Genomic DNA, 16,244 nt, shown 5'->3' with positions numbered 1-16,244 from the left:
TCTATTCACAACTGTATTTCACAACTTATTTAATACAAAACTGCTTCTAGCACAAACTTTCACTGAAATGCTTAGTCATTTTTTTGCAGCCTTGATTGCGCTGGCCTCTAAGGCTTAGACTTTACTGGGCAGAAACTAATTAACAGCTGTAAAATCCCGGGGAGGAYTGGCTTGTCAAAGTAAATAGCAAATCCTCCATAGCCTTCAGTGCAGCTGAAGACTGCAAACTGCATTGTTTTAGAACGTGTTGTTTTAATACAGAAAATGCSCGTGTCAAGGCTACAGATTGGTCCATCCATAGTGTCAGAAATATTCCTCTGTCAAGCTGGCATTCTACGGAAAATGTGGTGCGGTTGGTAAAATAGTAAACAAAAATGTTTCTGTTTATCCAGTTTCATTGCAGTTTTTTGTAAGACAGGTCGTTTGTGCCTGCAACGTTGTTTAGCGAAAACAGATGGACAGCAATGATGAAATTGCTGCTTAGGTTAATCAGAGGTAATCGTAATCTTTGGGCTTCCCCAAATAAGGGACATACCAAAAAAAAGTTACCAAGTTATAAGGATTTGTGTGAGGGGAGACCTTGGGGGGTTGCGCCCCAGGTGGTTAGCTGCAACAGGGCTCGGCTCTAACGCGAATGCCGTGCTGGGAATAATTGCATTACGTGCCTAAAGAAAAGCTGAAGGCCCTTTCCTTATGTGTGGAAAGTTAAGACTCCTGAATTTCAGGGTTTCAACAAATGTTTATTAAATAGTTTAGAGAATTGAATGTGCTACCCGATATCTTTGGTCCTTGTGGAGCTGCAGGGCCCAACTATGCCAATATTCGCTGCTGACCTGTCAGACTAGTTGCTAAACTGTGAGTACGCAGAACAATTACATTAAAAAAAAAAAAGTCCAGTAGATGTTCCAGAATTGGGCACGTATTCGTATGCCGCTTTGTGATTTTCCCCTCGCCCCCAAGCACGCCTTACCCATGTGTTTGTCTTTAGATAAATGACTTTCTGCTCCCCTATCCGTTCCCGCTGCCTTTGAACGCACCTCAAAGCTGAGGTGGTATCTCCCGCTTTAATCCTTCCTTTTCCTTAAATTTACAGCCGCAGTCTGCTGGCCAGAGCTGGTCCTTTCGCTCTGTTACCTCCCCTGCAAGCCCTGCGTGCTTGCGCTGCATCGGCTGTGAGCGTTTCCTYGTGCCTTCCCTCGTACGCAGCGCACGTTGCCTCTTCTTCGTATGAGCCAAGAAGTCCTCTATTAGCCCCAGATGGGACGGGTTCCTTAAGGCACTTTACACCGGGAGGGCTGCTGCTGTTTGAGGCTATTGAGGTATTGTAGTGGAGCATTTATTTCAGTCCCGTCCCCTTGCTACAGGCAGGATCAGACGCGCGCCTGCAAGAGAGATTAAAAGAAAAGCAGACCGCAGGTCTTGCCCGAAGGTTGATAGTTGGGTTTTGCCCAAGCAATGGTCCCTATGGGAGACGAGCCACGCTTTGGATCAAACACAGGCTTACCTAAAGCTCCCGCAAGGTTTTTTGCTTTACGAGCGTTAGTGATCCCTTTGCGAGGATGCCAACCGTGCAGGCATCTTGGGAGTAGCACAGCAGCGCGGCCACCGCAGCCCTGATCCTCTCCTCCATGAGGAGAGGATCATGTTTACCTCCTTTTGTGAAGGATCTGCTCCTCCAGGGACTCTAGCTGTGGTTCTGCTTCGTCAGCCTAGAAGGACAACAGGACTAAAAGCCAAATTCAGCTCCYGTGAAGATTTTCTGCCATCGGGCAGAAATTGGCCTGGGGGGAGAGAGGTCCACCAGCCATGGAGATCTGGCTCGGCAAACGTCTGAGAGCACGTGGAGCTGTCCTCTGTGGTCTGCAGTTGGAAGTGAAGTTTCTAGCAAATAAACTGGCCAGCGGAAGGTGATGATATGTGTACCTCAATGCAGACTCTTTGCATTTTATTGAGCAGTGCATTATGATGAAAACTGCTCGTTTAATAGCTAACCTGGATGCAGAGACATCTTCCAGCCGCACTAGAACAAATTATGTTTATGTTTTAAATATAAGATCTGTTGTAAGTTTTTGCCAACTTCCATAATAGAAAAAGTCACTTTCAATTCACTAAGTCTTCTTTCTTCAGAATATTAATTTGGGGGGGAAAAAAAAACACTAATGCTGTCAACTTGCAGTAGATCCCAGGTTCTCAGTTTTAGCCTTAGCTAAAAACTCTTCAATTATATTGTCCGCTAGCACTTTCATTAGAAAAAAACTATTTCCAAGCTTTTATTACTCCGTCATAAAATTCTCTAGGAGGTGAAATTTAGTACATAAGGTTACATACACAGTTGGAGTTGCATCTTAGATAAATTTTGAGGCGACAGAGTTTACTGGTGCTCTTGAAAAAGAATACAGAAATCTCACGCTGCTTCTTTCTTGCACTCTGGAAGTCATCAGGAAGTCRCACGCTGCGCTTGAGAGCAGCGATGAGGAAAGAAGGGCAGTGAGGGTGGCTGAACACAGGAGCGGGTCGCCCAGAGAGGCGGCGGAGTCTCCACCCTTGGAGATGCTCAACACCCYGCTGGACACGGCCCTGTGCAACCTGCTCTGCCTTGACTGGAGACCTCCGAGGTGCCTTCCAACCTCAACAGTCCTGTGCTTCTAMGATTCTGTGAAAAGACCATTAAACAGGCAACTACTCTTTAGGTTAAGCATTACATTGACATTAATGCTCTCCTCTTCCCCCATCTCCTGGTGAGAGAGCAAGCAAAGAAGCCAGCTTGTTCATAATTTACATGTTTAGTCAGTTAATAATTAAATTCCAAGAGCAGCACATTTCGTTCCCACCCTGGCTCCACATGTGGCTCCTGTTGTTCCAGGCATTACAGGCACTGTCTGCAGAAAAGGTCAACCTGGATTTGTGGGCGAGCTGGAAGGGGTGATGTTGGAGCATTGGCAGGCGTCACAGCCCCAGGAGTTCTGCACAAATCACCAAATCCAGAACATTCGGTTCTTCAGTTGATGGAAATTTTAATTTTCACTTAAAAAAAAAAGTATTATGCTATTAATTTAACTTGCAGGTGATTGCCAAGTTGAGGGAGAGGATGCAGATATTATTGTAACAGTGCTAGGACCAGTTCTGCTACCTCTGCTCCTAAGGATGCCTTTCTTGCCAGGAAGTCCCATTGATTTTAAAAGGTGCATGAAGTGGATTTGATACTTAGTGGGGATTCATCAGCCAGCTGGGTAGGCAAGGTATATCCACCAGGACACTTAAATGGAATTTAAATTCAAACTTGTGTTTCTGTAAACATTTATCACTTCATTGTCCAATGTCGTAACTGTCTATTTCCACAGTTTTTTTTCCGTCAAATTGATCTTAAGGTGCAAGTTAACTGTACTATAAAGGTTTTTTGTGAAATAATACGTTGTGCATGTTGTAAGGTATCTATTATTGATAGTCAGACCACAAGTTTGTCCTTCAGAATTTCTTAACGTGCCCTTGTTTGTCATTCATCTGCCTCTATTGTTTTAGAGGCCACACAAGACAGAATACAAATTAGGAAGGAGAAGTCAATGATTACAGATAATATGCTGAAACGGTTTCGGAAATATTTTTTAGAAAGTAGGTTGATAAAGTGACATGGTGCACCTGTACTGGTGTGAAGTATGCCATATGAGAAGATTATGCTAATGTAAATATTTAGTAGCAAGTCCTCATTGGGATTACTATATGCTGTTATCATAGTCAGCCCAGGAAGGAACGTGCATCGTCATTCAAAAGCAAGCAAACCATCGAGGGTTTTTGTTTTGTTTTTTTTTAAGAGTTTTGACTGCTATTTAGCCTGATGAATTAGAAAGAAAATAGTGCAAATAATCTTTTCAAGAGATTATTAAAAAATAGGGAAATAGACTGGACAGAGAAGTACCATATGCAGCAGTGTAAAATAAGAAAGGATTTTGGCGACCTTAATGGGGGCTGAGTGGTTGTTGTGTTAGGAAGTGTGAAAAAGGGTGAATGATAATAACGCCTCAGGAAAAGAAAAGAGATGCAGAATTTGGGAAGGGAGAAAACTGGGGAGAGATATCCAGAGGCAGATACCTTCATACATGCACATTTCAGTTATTTTTACTTGACTCTCATTTGACATAGACAAAATATGTATGAAATCACAGTGTGAGGTCCCCACATATTCTCTGTGTCTGGGTGTTGAGAATCACCCTACTTGTATATGATGCCAAAAGAAAAGTAGCCATAGAAGCATATTAAAATAAAATTTTTAATTCATATGGGATAAAAAGTTTTTAAAATTAACTGTGCTTTACAAAGCTGAAAAGTTGAAAAAATAATTTGAAAGTATTTGAAGTGATTGCTTTTTAAAAGAAGACACTGCTATTCATGCTTTGGTGAGCATTTGCTCAAATTTGGGGTTTTGTGTTGGGATTTCAAGGTCTGGGTCTGCTGTTTCATACGCAGTCTGACAAGATAAGAGTAGTCTGTCTCATATGTGCACAGTAAATTTGTCTCCCAGAGAAGCAAAAGCTCAAGCATGCAAGGAATGGTGATGTGCAGGAAGGCTGATGAGCTGTAATAAAGCATTCATTATCCTTCCATCTAAATTAACTGGAATGGCATCATAATAGYGCCGGTGTAACCCCACTCCCAATCCCTGCCTTCTACTGAATTATCAGATAAACCTAAATTATTTTAAGCTCTATCTGTATGTTCTTGTTTAGATAATCATTCTGTCATTAGGGATTCTCTCTCTTCTCTCTCTTTCCTTCTGTCTGTCTGTCTGTCTCTTTTTCTTTTTTTCTCTGTTTCTTCTTTTTTGATGCTCTTACTGGGGAACATATTTGTAGCTTGTATTGTTTTCATATTTTTTTGTTATAAGTGTTTTACATAATTGCATATTGTGTAAACCGGAATCCCTGGATRTTAGAGCTAACTAAATAATGTACAAAAAAGAATACACTATAAGAATTCATCTACTTTTGGAATGTCTCTCTGTAGACTATTTCTGCAAACAAGTATTTTTGCAGAGATAGTTACTGACCTTCTAGTGAGTGTGGTTTGTGTGTGTGTGTGTGTTACCCCATGAGCTAGGTGTGTTACAGCATCGTGCGACTTCCAGCTCTCCTTATCTTTTTTGTTTTCTTTTTCTTTTTTTGTAAACACTTTGATGATAAGGGAGGCTGAATGGAAGAAAATGGGGCAGGGAGTATTTTTAGACGTGGGTGAAGAAGCAAATCAGGRCACCTGATTAGCTATTAGGGAGAATGGAGGAAGGAAAAAAAGACTGTACCTGAGAAAGACAGAGAATGAATGAGACGTTTGGCCCGGGTACTGCTGTCCTGCTTATAAATGGCATCCCTTTGTCCCTTCGTCATTTATTATTGCCATTTGAAGCCTAGATTCTTCTTTTTGATATATATGAGCAACCTCCTGGATTCAGTGAGGTTGTTTGTAGGAGAAAGGGCCTCTCTGCAAAAGTAAAATTACGGGATGCAAAAGTTAAATTTTGCATTATTTCGTGGCGCATTGYCTAAGCACATATCCACGGACCAGGTAACACCCTGTGGGGCTATTTAAGTAATTAGTAATCAATACCAGTAAGAATACCATTTTGCAACTTTGGGGCATGCTGATTTCTGTTCAGTTTGTCGCCCACTGTTTTACTAAGACACTTTTGCAACCTTCCGTTGTGTATTTGTGCAGTTGATTTTCCTTCTGGCTTAGAAAGAGCTGATAAGGTTTCTCATCAGGAAATAATAAATAGGGATAAAATATCAAGAAATCCTGACAATGGACTAGAACCTCACTGAAGCTATCTAAATGCAGAAAAAAACGACAGTCCCCTCCTCAAAGGACCTTCATTCTAACTGTAGCAGAAGAGACACCAAAGTTGCCGGTAGGTTTGGGAGCCATCCCCATCGTCATCCATCCTCAGGGCCTCAGCACACAGTGCACCTGGGCTCGCCAGGTCATTAATTTTGTTGTTTGGTAGATATTTATGCCCTTTAACAATGGCTTTTCTTTCTTTAATGTATCCTTAAGTGATTTTCTTCTGTAATTATACTCCTTCTATTCCAATCACATCTTAAGAAAGGTTAATTTCCTTCTTTTAATTGGGTTGATAAAGTCTTTTGCCTCACAAATCTTTCCCAATATGTTAGCTTTAGATTTTCTTGCTGTATGTGACATTCTCAACATTGGAATAGACTACATCATTGTGATCGCATCTTATCAATGTRCACAAATATCCTAAGGGAKGGTGTCAAGAGGATGAAGCCAGACTCTTTTCAGTGGTGCCCAGCGACAGGACGCRAGGCAACGGGCACGAACTGAAACACAGGAAGCTCCATCTGAACATGAGGAAAAGCTTCTTCACTGTGAGGGTGACAGAGCCCTGGAACAGGTTGCCCCRAGAGGTGGTGGAGTCTCCTTCTCTGGAGCTATTCAAAACCCGCCTGGACGCGATCCTGTGCAACGTGCTCTAGGTGACCCTGCTTGAGCAGGGCGGTTGGACTAGATGACCTCCAGAGATCCCTGCCAACCTCAACCATTCTGTGATTCCCATCTCCARACTTCTCTTTTACAACGTTTAACTTTTATGGCTACTACAGGCCATCAGTATTGTACTCTTTCATTAATCAAAACTGAACTTCCACAAAAGCACTTTTTCCCCCCCCTGTTTTTACACACAYGCAACTAGAAACTAGTCTTCATTATTAGTTGCACCAAGATAAGGTATGCCGTTGCGGATGGATGTTCTCTGTCTGTACATCGGTGATAGTTTTGATTACATGTCTGTTGGTCCGGTGATGTCCAAGTATACCTTTCTTCCTTATGTGTTTTAGCAGCAGCCAGCTTGTTTTTCAGTGCAGAAGTGACCCACTTGATTTAATTCAAAAGAGCCATRTTCCCCTAATTTTTTCAGTTTCTACAACTTTAATACCAAAGTTATTGCAAATTATCAGTACACCGTTTGGAGGAGGAAGGGGATTAAACTAACACCTGAACTTGCTCATAAAGTTTTTCTGCTTCCACTTTTAAAATTTATTTGGGCATAAACCTGAATCATTTTTACATTCATGAGCTACAGCACACCTCACAGATAATTTCTCTTTTCTTGGATTATAGCCAAGAATTCATCTAGCAAAATCCTTTTCTATCCAAGTGATTGCTTCAGACTAATAATCTTTCTCTTCTGACTAAATAAACTGCAAAGTGTCGCACCAAAGAGGTGAAATAATGCCAACCGAAGCACCTTGCTTTCATCTTGTACCCCTGTGTCCGTTGCTACTTGYGCTGGTTCTTGTTCACTTAATTGCAGCTTGCTCGCTGGACGCAGCGTCTGACCACTCCTGGTAGCAATACTCACCTTTTTTTTCTCGCTTTCAGTTGATTTCAATAGCTGAGTGCAACATCTGTAGCAGCATTTCCATCCAACACTGGGTTTGCCTTATTTGCATCCTAAAAATGCTTTCCAGAAGTCTGATTATTTCTCTGCCATCTTAGGTGGCCAGCCAAGGACTAGAGGTCTTAGCAGCTAAAAAGTGGGTTATCTTCTTGTTTTGTCGTTTTTATTACTCCTTCTCCCTGTGGTATCACAAGAGAAATAGCAGAGAGCGGGTGACTAATAGCTGTCTCTCTCGGTTTAAGCTTGGGGATCAACCTCTGTGAAAGTTTTTGGAACAAATACTGTCTGCTCCAGTTTGGTGTTGTAGTTTGATTTCTCCTAGGTGCACTTGCTTGCAGAGGCTGCCCAAGCTGCTTCTATCCCAGTTTAAAACCAGAGGTTTCCTCCTAGGAGCGAGTGAGCGTTTTCTTCCAGGTTATTTGCAGAATATTGACGTATTCTTTGGGATCCTGTCTAYGCAGGACTGTCTGGTGTGCCACCAGGCACTATATATACCCACCTCTCGTGGGTGTATAGGGGAATACAAGGAGCTCAAGTGTGATAGTCGGTGCTCTCAGCATAACAGAAAACGACATTTATCCAAATCCAGCCTATGGCTTTTGTTTGTCAGGCCATAAAATGACACAAATTTTACAGCGAGGTAGAGGAGGAGTATTACTGTGAGGAAACCTCTCTGCTCTTGTACCAGGTGTGCTGTCCCCCTTGCTGCTTCTCCATGTTAAAGGCCTGATGTATATTCTTAATATTAACTTCCAAGGAGTATTTGTTCTAATAAAAAAATCAATGAGTAAATATTGATGTTCRTATATCACCATAGCAGATGTGATTGAAATAAGCTCATTTTGTGTTCAAACAAAAGGACCTTGATTTTTTTTTCAGTGCAATCCAGTTCGCTTTATCCTAAACCAAGGTTTAAAAATAAAATTTAAATCGATATTATATAAGTACTTCTRTTTGGTCAAGTATCACCCCCTTCACCAGATAAAATGGTCAGAATTTCCTTGTTTTCTGCTGGCATCAGGTACGCTGAAACGGAGCTACGAGAAAGCACGGTGAGCTTGGCTGTAACCAGAGTGCTTTTAGTGCCGTTAAGAGCACCAGGAGGTTGCAGCGGTTCCGGCGGTCCTGGTGCACCTCGTCCGTCCTCGCCTGGCCCTCGGCGATCTGCTGGCGGCGCGGGGGCCACYGGCGTGCGCCCGCCGCGGCGCCTCGCGCTCCGCTCGGCTCCGGCTTCCTCACGTTGGGCTCTCAGGAGCGACGGGCTGCTCCTCCGCCCGCCCACCCGCGTTCAGCCGTTCCAACCCCGCTTTAAGTTTGYTTTGCTCTTAAATTAACGTTTTACCGCGCTATTAATTAACATTTAAGTCTCCTTTTTGGGGATATTCTTCTGCAGCGAGTTGGGAGCAACACCTGTCTCCCGAAAGCCGGCCGAAATTGGGCTACGAACRGCCAGTGCTGCTTATTTACAGCTACGCTTTCATGGATATTTTGTGGCTAGGTGTTTTTGCAGCTGCRGCGTACGGTAGATTCCCCATTATTTGCTCTTTATTTGTATTCGCTAGAATTTATATAGGGGAAAAAATGAGAGTTACAATTTAAAGAAAATAATGTTATATAAAGTAACGAGATTGTTCCAAGGCTTAATTAGATGGAGCAGATTGAATGCATTACAGTGATATCTTGAGGCAACATAATTAAATTGTAGGCATAATCCACCCCATGTTAGAACTGATTTTATCTTCATAAGGCAAGGTACACTAGATAGTCCTTCCTACTATGTTAAATTACTAATTCTTCTGGGAAGACTAACGGATCTCATGGCATTACCAGATTTTACAAACACAAAACAAAACAGGATATAAGTCTAAATATCAAGTTGTTGATATTCTGATTACATGGATAACTTTAGCTTCAATCTTAGTATATGCTACAGCTCCGTAATTGAATCATAGATTTAAAATACAGATGTCTGCAGTGTATTATTGTCTATGCTGAATTCATCTCATTTGTAAATTGCTTCCAGATATATATACTGGCAAAGATACTGGTGAATAATGCGCAGAAGCGCTGGTCTCGAAATGCATCTCTGCGTGTGTGGGATACAAGTGCATAGATACCTATGAGATTTTTAGGTATAATGAGCAAGACTGTAAAGTTTGTGTGTGTATATGTGTAGTGTGTGTATATATGAACATATGTCTGTGTATGTATGTATATATATAAAACGTGTGTATATAAGGGAATAAAAGGATTTTTGGAGAAGAAAGCAATCAAAACATTATAGCTTTATCCTAGAATTCCAACTTAATATTCAATGGAAGAATAAGTCCGGTTGCAAGGCATATACTATTTGTGATTTCTCTTTTCATGTTTGGATGCTTTTCCCTCCCTTCCAGCGACACAACCACGGAGGCTGTGGTACAGACCCTTCCCAGTGCTATCAAAATCTTTGCCTTACTCATTTTTACTGGCTTGACTTCGTGTGCGTACGTAACCTGGTGTGCCATCCTGAYGTCCACATGTTATCTGGAGGTTTTATTTCACTTGGGTTAGGGAACATTTTGCTAAACGTTCGTTTTTCTCAGGAGAGATCAGGAGGTATCTTAAATTCAGTAAAAGATCTTGGCAACTGCCCGTAGAAGGACTAACTTTATTTGTTTGCATTCTAATGTGAGCTCTCTTTCTGAAGATTGCTGTTGGGCAAAAACGAAGCGTCTGCTGCGAGTGGTCCTTGTGATTGCCCGTGGTGGCAGGAGACGTAAATCTGTGTCACCGGCGGGCTGCAGGAGGCCCCCTCCTTTGCCTGCGTGCGAGCTGCCGGTTGCAGAGCATAAATTTGAAGTTATCCAGGAGGAAGCTAATGTTTATTTTGAAAATGGAGATTAGGATACCAAAGAATAATATGTTTACTTTTCGGCACCATGAATATGTAGTGACCTACTTGTACTATACCATTTGGTTTTATTTTTAAAGCTTGTCAAGCCAACTCCTGTTGTCCTTTTCAGAAAAGCAATAAACTATACTGGGTACTAAATTAACATTTTAAAAGTAGAGCATAGGACGAGCTTCTTCAAAGCATTGTTCATCGGCAGCATTTTTGTATGTCATTGTGCCATAAGTAAAATAGTGTCTGGCTCATAAGTGCTTGAAATTGCATTTTGCTTGATCTGCAAGTTAAACTACAAACGGTTTCAGAGTCTGTGTTATATATAACGTTAAGATGCTGTAACTTAAAAAAATAATTCACACTTTTTGCTAATAAACTGAATTTTTAATGATCTCTTGATTATCTTGAGGTGTTTTAAAGAGAAGTGATTTTATCCAAAACGTTCCTTGCGCTTCTTTTACTCTGCATATGCTAATTTACTTGATTAATTTTGAGAACATCTGCATATAATTCTGAATGCTTAACAGTGGTGAGATCACACTGCTTTCCAAATAACGGCTACAAATTCCACTTTCCAGACAGACTCGGGGTTTTGTCTAATTGGGATGCCAAATGTACGAAGGTGCCACAGTAGAGTGTGTAATTATGTAATTTTCTCTTGATCTTTCAGAGTCTTCCTGCGAGCAATTAATCAGTATGCAGATATGCTAAACAAAAAATTTCTTGATCAAGCCAACTTTGAGTTACAGGTAAGAAAAAATACCAAACAATATCTTGGGGACTAATGTTAATGTTGTCATACGTTTCTGTCCCCGGTCCATGATTTTGTCATATGTATAAGTCAGACGAATTCACCTCTTCCCGGTGTGTGAACGCTGTGCTAAGTCGTTTCAGGCTCAACACACACGTATGTCCCACTTGGGTCTCGTGGGTCTCATCCTGCAAAGGAACGCTGTCCCCTCTGGAGCTTAAACCAGTTCCCTTCATGAAAATTAAGTAATATGTACATTACATTACATTGTGTATGTAAAATATAGATTTTTAGTTAAAAAAAAAAAAAAACTTGTGTTGATATTTAATTTTACTTGAATCATCAAAATGCAATTACGTTTTGTAGCTGGGAAATGTTTCACGGGAAGATGTATGCGGAATTTTGTTAAGAAACAACTTTTCTGTTGTGTCTGTTGTTTCTCCGTTAAATATTTATGTGCATAATTTAGATGATTCTAAGATGTTTTGTAGATGTGCAGAAAAACATTTCAGAGAATTAATGGTATCTGCTCTTGTCATTTTGGGGGTTTTCAGCTTTGGAACAACTACTTTCACCTGGCTGTTGCTTTTCTTACACAAGAGTCTTTACAACTGGAGAATTTTTCAAGTGCCAAAAGAGCAAAAATACTTAACAAGTAAGTCCTATTCGTCTTCTAAATCATGGACAAGAGCTTGAGGTCTATTAACATAATTTTAGTCTAATTTCTTAGTTAAATCCATTCAAATTGAGATGCAATCATGGTATAATGAAAGGTTGGTTTTAAAAACATGAATAAAGTATTGCATGTGTTTCTACCCTCGAATCAAGATCTAAATTGCACAATTCATTACCGACGAAGGTAGTATTTTATACTGCAGGATGCTCATAAAGTCAAAACTTTTCAGAAGTATTAACGCAGTATAAAACTGATTTTTTTAAGATCACTTTAGCTTTGTGCTTATTCTAATCTCATTCTACGTGCACTCTTTATTGCTTAGTCCCTCAAGGCCGTTTAGACTGGATTTTCGTAGCTGCAGTAGGTTTCCCCGCGATATCCCTGCAGAATTGTTTTGTGCAGCTGCAGCYGTGTGCGGTGTCCGGGCTGAAAGGGATTGCACTGCCCACCTCTGCCCAGGCAGCTCCAACTAGCTGATTTCTGCTCGAAATTCCCCAGCAAATCAAACCTGTCGAAAGAAAAAAGGCAGCAGAGAATTAGGAGCAGGAACGTTTTGTTTCAAGTACGCGTTTGTGCTCCATGTCCTTGGGGTTGCAGCGTAGCCGACCCTGTCATTGAATAACTGAGCAAGGGACACTGAAGAAGATCGGTTCCGTGTTTTCAGACAGTTTGGGTGGATTCTCTTTCTGTGTCCTGATAGTTATAAGGAGTGTGTGCAAAAGCAGTTTGTTTGCCGGGTCAGCCAGGTTACCACAGCTGATGCAGAAAGGTCGGTCCTTTTTTGGCAGCAGAGTTTTGCCCTTCAAACCCTTTCAGGCCGTCATGAGTTTTGACACGCTTGCTTTGGAGTCGTTGCCTTACCTGCCTGTTCAAACAGAATTTTTAATCGCTGCGTGCTCTGGTATACGTACGCCCGGCTCTGGGGGCTTGCTTGATGAAACAGGAATATTTACAAGTTCGGTGGAAAGGTGGTGTCAAGCGGAGCTCAGGCGTCTGCACTTGGGATGTAAAAATCATAAATAACATTAAAGTTATACATTTGCAAAAGGAAATCAAGCTGGTTTTGTAAAGCCAAGTAAATTTTGTTTCATTAGATTTAGAATTTAGAGAATGAAATGTTTTTGCACAAGATGGGATCGATGGCGCAAATCCTCTTTTGTGGTCAAGAGTCGGGAGGACGCGTATAAAAGTCAAAGAGCTCCAATCAATCAGTTGGAGCAGAAACGGATCGAAACCGGCTGTTGCAGGTCCCTGGCAATACATTTGCGTGAACTGATTACCCTCTGCGTGAGGATGAGAGCCTTAGATGGAAAAAAAATTCTGATTTTTTTTATATAAAACTACACCGTGTATCTCACTATTGAAGAAATGCAAGAAATCAACAGACATTTCTCACTGATAATATAAGTAAACAAGTCATTTGAAGATGGTACTTAATGAAGTTTGCTGAATTGTAAATCTCTGTTATAATAATTTTACAAATTGTTATTTCAGTTTAATCATGTTTTGAGGGCAATATCTAAGACAGTAAATTGCAGAGAATGCAATAAACATATGGTCTCGGAGCACTAACTTTTATTGGTTTGTGAAACCACTGTCAGTTCTATGCCAAAGGGATGTAAATAATCACTTAGTCCCATATCACCCTCACCCTCCTTTTTAAGGTTATATTTCAATTAATACTTCTAGCATTTAATAATTTAAAATGTAATTATTGTAATTTGTAATTTTCACTAAACATTGTATATAAGCGTTAGATAATAGCAGATGCTTAATGATACAGAAGAATTTATTTAATCCATAATAATGTCAGGGGATCTCACTTTTATCCCACAACAATCCCCAAGTTGCCAGATATTACCATTTTGCTAATTTTATCTTTGAAGTAAAGATTTTAAAATATAACTGTTCTGTCTAGCATGCATATATTCTTGGAGCTCATTAAGGTCCTGATCCAGACATGGAAACAAAATCTCACCGGTCTGCGGTTTAGAAGCCTTTTAGGCGTTTGCGCTGGTGACATCAATGTGCAAGATGTCACAAGGTGTTTCTCCTTCTGTTTTCTGGGACAACGCTATGCTGAGAGCGTATGTAAAAATAAAATGTGCCTTAGGCCATAAAGYGCTCTGTTACGCTTCCTCCAGCCACCACAGCTTGGAAAACAGAAAATGCTCACGATTAATCTCTGTAACCACCCACGGGAATGAGTCAGCCGGCCTCTGCCCTGTCCCTTTGCGACGGGGCCTCTGCCGCGTTTAACGTCTATAAGTATCTATAAGTATTATAAGTGGCCTGGGCGAGCGAGGCCCCGCGGTGTTATTGGTGCGAAGCGTTAGTGTTAGCTGGATTTGGGGACCTTCTTCGGTAGTTTCAGATATTTTTGAATGCTGATCACATTTGGAAGTGAAATGGGGTTCGCTTGCTAGTGTTTGACTAAGCACTCCATGTTTTTGTTTTCTTTTAAGGTACGGCGATATGAGAAGGCAGATTGGCTTTGAGATCAGGGACATGTGGTACAATCTGGGTAAGCAGCCTGAGCGCTCATGGCTTAACGTCACCTCGGTGTTTCTGTGAACAACGTTATAGACGAAACGAACCTTTTTTTCTCTTGAAATAACGGCAAGGTTCCAAAAGGCGTTTAAATGCAGGTGATTTACGAAATAACGCCTCCTGTGCAAGCTTATTCCACTGCCTGGGAAGATGCAGTACTGTGGTCAAGGCTTACGTTTCTTCCATTACTTCATGGTATTCTACCTAATGCTAAATGAAAAGCGATGGTGATGGCGATGGTGGTATCTCTTGACTGGTTTTTGCTCTGTTTCTCCGTAAGCACATGCACACACACACACAAGTCATGCAAGCAATCACTGGGACAGTAGCAAAATGAATAGGTCCAAGGGGTATAAAGCAGTTAGCCTGCTCTTTAAACTCTGTTTAAAGTCTGATTTTTTCAGTTTTGTCTGGCTGCATCAGAAAGACTCGGGAAGATCAGGAACGAATGGAAACTTGGACATCCCTGAGCTTCCTAGATAAGTTAGGCATATCTGACAGTCTCGACTCGGCGTATGTGCTGTGGGTGTAATTTAGCTGTACGTGGATGGGATTTCGTGAGAAAAAACTGAATTTTTACTGTGACCTGAATGTACTCACCTGCCAGATTTCATTTTCCTGAGCTTGATGCTGGAGAGGCTTAAGCTGTTCAGAGCTTTATCAAAATTTCCTTAAATTATCAGAAATAAATGCATTTTACCAACTTCATTTATAACTCTAGCTGAACTGTTGTTGCTGAAACGTATAAAAAATCAGCGTATAGGGAAGAAGGGAATGCAAAGGTCCTTACTTATTTGATATCACAGAGTTTGCATCCACTCTGCTGTAATGAGGAAAAAAGCCTTCTGAGAGCAGCTGAATTCACTTTTTATTAGAAGTGTCTTTGGTGAGTAAGTGTCTGGAGAACAGATTAAAGCACAGTACGCAGTAATATATGACTTGACAGACAGATAATAAATTCRGCATCATGCCTGCTGTTGGGTCAGCAGGCTCCGAACCCTGGCATCCTCTTCGGTAGTTATTAGCTAACTCTTTCCCTGTTCTAGGCTTGCAGTTATCTGCTTGTGTGTCATTTTACTAATTTCTCTGGCAACTTTGGATACTTAAGTCTCTTCTGCTTTTCCAGGAATTTGCTGAACCCAAACTGGAAGTGTTTATTTGTATACGTAGGCATGCATGTAGCTGTTTCTGCGTGAGATTATTTTATTCAGTCTGGTGACTGTGGAGTGCATCCTGATTGTTGCTACTGTCACCGGGTGCTGTTGGGCAACTTAATTAATTGCTTTACATGGAGATAACAATCATTTTCGCTGGAGTTTCCTGAGGGTTTGAATTGATTGGCATGTAAGGGGGGGTTATGTGCTTTCATGAAAGCCTTCTATATTTGATAGAGTTGATCAGATAGATTCTTCATTCCAAGTTCGTTGCAAACAAAGTTCATCCAGGTGGATGCCTTCTTGACGTCTTCTAGCTCTGATGCCCGTGATTCTATAATTGACAGGGACTGTTAGTTCTGCAATTTCACGTGTTGAGGGAGTGAGTAAATTGCTGCCCTTCCYAACAAAAAGTGGAAGGGAAAGGTAAATAAGAGCCTGGACCCCCATCTGAAAAGGCCTTTCTACTTTTCGTAAAGAAAAGCTTTCTTTTTCTCACCTTCTTGGGAATCCAGCAGTCAGTGCTCGTCATATTTTACTTCTGGCTCTTCATCAATCTCACGTATTTCACAGCATCAATTAAGAAAGAGTCCCGAGTTACCACCGCGGCGGCATTGATTCTGCTGTGCTTGACACCTTTTATCTCAGGAGTTTCACTATATTAGTCAAATTATTAATGTATATGTTCAGAAACAAAATCAAAAGTGAAAAGCTATAATTCTTGCATATGCTTGAGCATATAATTTTTATGACTGTCTGTCATTGTGCGCAAAACATGATGAAGCCAACTAACTTTGACTTTTGATTTRTGTGTTAAA

At 41.0% G+C, this 16,244-nt stretch overlaps 1 protein-coding gene across 1 annotated transcript in view; it reads left to right on the top strand.

The window, feature by feature from the left end:
- The window catches only part of DOCK1 (dedicator of cytokinesis 1), a 311,442-nt gene that overhangs the window by 216,961 nt on the left and 78,237 nt on the right, over window positions 1-16,244 (top strand). Inside the window, exons 30-32 of the mRNA XM_026065688.1 lie at window positions 10,966-11,044; window positions 11,601-11,701; window positions 14,188-14,246. Coding sequence (XP_025921473.1) covers window positions 10,966-11,044; window positions 11,601-11,701; window positions 14,188-14,246 — 239 coding nt within the window. The remainder of the gene's footprint in view (window positions 1-10,965; window positions 11,045-11,600; window positions 11,702-14,187; window positions 14,247-16,244) is intronic.

This window comes from Apteryx rowi, unplaced genomic scaffold (assembly GCF_003343035.1).
Source record: "Apteryx rowi isolate R43461 unplaced genomic scaffold, aptRow1 scaffold_23, whole genome shotgun sequence".
Classification (NCBI taxonomy): Eukaryota; Metazoa; Chordata; class Aves; order Apterygiformes; family Apterygidae; genus Apteryx; species Apteryx rowi.
This window is presented reverse-complemented; position numbering and strand designations above follow the sequence as displayed.